Source organism: Malus sylvestris, chromosome 15, assembly GCF_916048215.2.
Source record: "Malus sylvestris chromosome 15, drMalSylv7.2, whole genome shotgun sequence".
In the NCBI taxonomy this organism is placed as follows: Eukaryota; Viridiplantae; Streptophyta; class Magnoliopsida; order Rosales; family Rosaceae; genus Malus; species Malus sylvestris.
In genome coordinates this window covers 36,886,409-36,891,897 of record NC_062274.1, presented here as the reverse complement: position 1 = coordinate 36,891,897, position 5,489 = coordinate 36,886,409, and the positions used below count along the sequence as shown (strand labels likewise).

At 34.4% G+C, this 5,489-nt stretch overlaps 1 protein-coding gene across 1 annotated transcript; it reads left to right on the top strand.

The window, feature by feature from the left end:
• The first annotated feature begins 931 nt into the window (after positions 1-931).
• LOC126603306 (uncharacterized) lies at positions 932-4,607 on the top strand. Its single transcript, XM_050270113.1, has 6 exons — positions 932-1,098; positions 1,194-1,248; positions 1,617-1,667; positions 2,912-3,003; positions 3,085-3,162; positions 4,134-4,607. The coding sequence occupies exons 1-6, from the start codon at positions 1,043-1,045 to the stop codon at positions 4,270-4,272; spliced, it is 471 nt and encodes a 156-aa protein (XP_050126070.1). The 5' UTR covers positions 932-1,042; the 3' UTR covers positions 4,273-4,607.
• The last annotated feature ends 882 nt before the right edge of the window (positions 4,608-5,489 follow it).

Below are 5,489 nucleotides of genomic sequence, written 5' to 3'. Positions count from 1 at the left end.
CTCATAAACCTTGACTACTCACTAGCGGGTGGCATGTCTCCATCCAAATCCAAAGCATCATGGTCAAATGTTTTTCTGGCAAAGTGATAGACTGAACTGGAGCTTGCATTACATCCTCTGGCAAATTCAAATCTATGGAAGGATCTCTTGGATCCCAAGTCTATGGATGGGTTTGGTAGCAAGAAAAAAAAAACGGCCATGGAAATGCTAATCATATGCAATTATACAACGGCAAAGGATGCCTCTTTGAAGAAAAAAAAAAAACATTCAGTTAGAGATGTTATTTTATAAAGGGAATGAGTGTAAATATAACTTTACATTTTGAATTGGGTTTAAGAGGATAGTTTAGGTAATAAATTTGGGTTTAAAGAGATATTAATTCTTTAATTAAAAAAATATGGGTGAAGAAAGTAAGTTGGGTGTAGAAAATGCTAGATGGGTTCAAATAAAATTTCCTTTATTTGATTTATTTAATTCGATAATCAAACTTAACAAAGGGTGGTGAGAAGCTAGAAGTGATGTATGAAATCAGCTCTCTTTACTTAAAAACAAATTCCAAGTGCAAATTGACAGTAGGATAATCAAGCCCTTTATTCAAAAGGATTCCCATTTTTGGGTAAAAATGGGGACTAGTTGTTTTGCCCACTTCGAATTTCAACGATCGGAACCGTCTACATTTTGTAAGTGCCGATTCATAAATGCTTTAAAAAATTCAATTTAATCTGAAACCATTTGTCTGTTTAATTGTTACGATGAAATTTCATTATTTCTTATAGAACAAAGTGTTCGTCAATTTTTTTGAATTCAATTAGATGTTCCAAAACAATTTTTTTGAATTCAATTAGATGTTCCAAATATTTTTAATTTAGCTAATATTTTATAAGAATGATAATATGAGGTCTAACTTGATAAAAAGAAGGTATAGTCCTCGGTCGTTCACCGAATTTAAGCCCAAATCCATAACCTAGCGTTTTTCATTTCCAAGGTATCCTCTGTTCTTTTCACAGTCAGTGTTCGAACGCGAGGCTCGCGAGGGAGGAGGATGACGAAGTTCAGGAAGCTAAACCGACCCACGGGTCACCGCATGTCCATGCTCAGGTACCTAATCTCACAGCTTGAGCTTTCGAAAGCCAAAATATTTAATTTTTTTTTTATTTCTAAAATTGAAAGAATTATGGTGGTTTGATGCGCAGGACGATGGTGTCGCAGTTGGTGAAACATGAGCGCATTGAGACCACTGTTTCCAAGGTACCTCTTTCTCTTTTTATCTCGCTTCTCATTTTTCTATTTACTTGTTGGGATTTTCCCTTATTTTACAATTTTAGGGGTTTTCTGGGTTTAGGGTTTTAGTTAGTTTCTTTGACTGAAACAAGCAATCTGATTATATATTCTGCTCTGTTTTATGATTTTGTATTTTTTGTGATAGTTCTATTAATATTTTTTTTTATTTGGTGCCTGAACCCTGACACATTTTTGGTGCCATGGTCCAACAAATGTACAAGGACAAAAAAATTTCAGCATAAGCTTCTTCGGAGTTTCGGGAAATTTTAATATGGTTAGAATCAACAAAAAGTCATTAACTTTACGTTTAAATGTTTTGTTTGTTCTATTTGCAGGCCAAAGAGATCCGACGCGAGGCTGATAAAATGGTGCAGCTTGGGAAAAATGTATGTATTGATTCTGCTATAACTGTGTTTAAATATTACATTTGCGGGTAGTTTCTTACAAATCTCTACATTTTTATATTTAATAATGATTTTTATAAAATGAAGTTTTCGTTGACAGAGATTTATGTGAGCTATAGTCCATTGAAGAGATTCTTTGAGTGACTGTTTCAGTTAACTTATAGGCCCTGCTTCTCTTTCAATTGCACAAATTAATAGGTTTGAAATAACCCACCTTCTGATTTTTTTTTTTTTTATGAGGAGCATGTGCTTGAGTAACTCCTAGTTGCAAGTTTGTAAATTCTTTAAATTGTGACGTTATTTCAATTAGATAGAGACTTTTATGTAATCTTAGATAGGCCAACATGAGATTGAAATGTGAGGTTCAAGTATTGGAGTGAGGTTGAGTTGCATGAATATGCTCATGTTATCCTTTCTCATGGGATCAAGTATTGAGATTTTTGAAGTTCAAAAACATGTTTGGTGCTTTTATTTGGTGGTCTATAGATGTTCTGTGGACTTCCAAATAATCTCAAGATGGTGAATCTTTGATGATTCAATCGCCCAGTGTTCTTTAGTTGTTGGGTGTGAAACATAGTGAATGTTTGATGATTCAATCACCCCTTGTGCGTTTGTTGTTGGGCCTTGCATCAGTTTTTTGATGAAAGCCTCACTAGTTATTTGAATGAAAAAGGCTAGTCGGACTATTGTTGGGTCAAAATATCTTCCAAAACGGATATGTTAATATTTGATTAAAGAGATTACGTATACCTTTTTATTTTCTTTTGGGTTTGGAAAAAGGGGGTGTAATTGTGGGATGTAAACCAGTATCTGCCAACAGAATCTACAAGCAAGATAGTTTCTAATTGAAATCCAAGATACCCAATGCCCAATAAGTCATGCCCCATAGAACCCATACTGTCAGTCAGCTGTGAGCTTCATGATAAATATCACTTATTTGAAAGTCTTCTATATTAACCAGAACTCGGTAGTTTGATATGGTTCTTTGACATTCGTGAGTGAACATTTTTATGTAATTTTCTTTTTTTATCTATAAACACTTTATGAGGGTAGTTACCAAAGTTCTAACTCAATGTTTGGCTATATGAACATGACGAATTGGGGTTTGAAACGTGCTTCTGTACTCTAGTTGTGCGGTGCAAAGTTCTGGAAATATCTTTACTGTAGATCCACATTTTATGGGTTTTTATCTCACGTGATTCTTTTCTCTTTCAATATTGAGACAGGGCTCCTTGTGTGCCGCAAGGCGTGCTGCTGCTTTTGTCCGTGGGGATGATGTACTTCACAAGCTATTTACAGAACTGGCGTATCGATACAAGTGAACCTCAAACCCCTTGTTTTTTTTTTTTTAAGTCTTCCATATTTTCATTTGTTACATTGATTGGATATTATTTTACAGGGATCGAGTAGGCGGATACACAAGACTACTTCGGACTCGTATACGAGTTGGTGATGCTGCACCTATGGCCTATATTGAGTAAGGCTGCTATTTATTCGTTGACTGACGTATGTTTGTCAATCTGGCCAATTTAAAGACTTATCAAGGTGGTAGTTTCTACCCATGTCCAAATGCCCAGCCTAAGTAAAAGAGTGTAAGGCCGCCCATTCTAACCTTTGGATATAAATGGCCCATTTATGACCATATAGATTTGAATATATAGGCATAGACAAATCCACCCATTCAGAACTGATCAATTCAAATCCAAAACAAAATCAAGTGAAGCCAAAGAAATGTCAAATGAAATCAAGCACCAAAATGAATTATTATGAAAATTCACAAAGAAAAAAATTCTTGAGAAAAAAATCAAAGGCAGTTTGATATAGCTATTTTTTTGGGCCTCTGGCCCTCATATGTACCAAAAGAAGGATATTTATTGGGAGTATGATGATTAATAAATAATCTAAGCGCATTTGGTGTGTGTGCATGCCTTCATTTTATGTCGGTAAATGTGCATGCCTTCATTTCCTCTGTAACTGCCTTTTTTGCATCTTTGTATGCTCATCTGCCATTCTGAATTCTTTTCTAGTAGTGATTGTTTTTCTTAAAAGTTTATGCGGACATTGAATGTCCAATATGTGATGTGATGTGATGCTTTCTAAATGTTACCCAGACATTGAATGTCCAATATGTGATGTGATGTGATGCGATGCTTTTTAAATGTTAACCTCATCGTTCTTGGGATGGAAAAGCAAGAGGAAGAACACCCTTTTCATGGAAGAAAATGGGGATTGAAAAACATAAGCAACACGGTTTACTTGTCTAGTACACCTACCTCATTGATTAAATAATGCACTTTCTTCGGTATTTTTTATAATTTTTTTAGTAGTAACGAGTGTAATTCTATCAAGTAGATATCTCTAGTAGCTCACAATGGTTCATTGACTGTTTTGATCAATACTGGTTGATGTCGGGCTACATTTTGACCATATGTTGGCATACTTGTATAGGTTCATCGACAGAGAAAATGAGCTCAGACAATCAAAACTACCAGCCCCTCAACCACCAGAGAGAGTTCCTTTAGATCCTTGGGCAAGATCCAAGCTTTGCAAGCAGTTTGCACCTCCTAAAGAAGATAAGAGCTCTTAGATTTGATTTTCTGTATTTAGACTTTATTTCTGTAGTTTCCTAAGTTGCCGATATCTTATGATTCCGTCGAGGGAAAGTCTTCGATTTCTCGTGGTTCTCCTGATAAGAAGTCTCTGATTTCTTGTGAATCATAGGCGCAGATTGTTCTGATTATTGGCATGCTTCATAATGCAGTGATATACAAATTTGTAAGCTGCCCGCCCTTTCATCAAATTGCTTAGGAATGAACAATTGTGTCGGACTCGATATGCATTTCGACATGGAGTCGAGAAGTTGATGCGCATCAATTTTTATTTATTTTGTCATTAAAAGAAGTTGATGGATCATTGAAGTCATCGTTATGTGCATGTGGCAAACAAATTTTCAAGCATGTCACCTGTTTGTCCAGGAATATTCTTGCTTGCCACCCTTAAGTGAGGGTGATGCTTGTCATCCTATTTATTACTATTAGATGAGTTTAAATTTCGAGATCTATAACACAAATTTCAAAATTTCAAAACTATTTTTTTAGTAAATTAACTCATGAACTATTTAAAATCAGCCAATTAATCTTTTGCCGTTCGATTTCGTTCATCATTCCGTCAACTTCAAGAGCAAATTAGTTATTTCATCATCAATTCTTACTTGTTAATGATAATCACCAATAAAATTATGACATATGGACACAAAATAATGTGTAAAACATATAGTATAATAAGAAACATAAAAAAAATCAAACGTTTACATAATGGATCATTTCTCATTGTCATTACACCTTATTTTGTGTCCATGTGTCATAATTTTATTGGCGGTTATAGTTGACAAGTAAAAATTGATTATGGAAAGACTAATTTGTCCTTGAATTTAAAAAAATAGTGGATGAAATCTACCAACAAGGAGTTAATTGGCTAATTTCAAATAGTTCAGGGGTTTAATTTACCAAAAACAAATAGTTCAAATGGTCAATTTCAACTGGGTAATAGCTCAAGGATTAAATAGCAGTTTATCCTTAAAAATATATATCACTTGGTAGATAAGGTTGATATCTCCCAATTGTAAGGTGCATTAAAATATATGTGACGTAGCGGGAACATATGATTCAAGGATTGATAAGCGTCAAATTTGATAGCTTAATTTGAATTCCATCAGCGATTTGAAATTCACTAGAAAATAGAAAAAATTCTAAAGTTTAATTGATAGTAATATGAATTGATTACAAATCTAAGGCCAATATGACA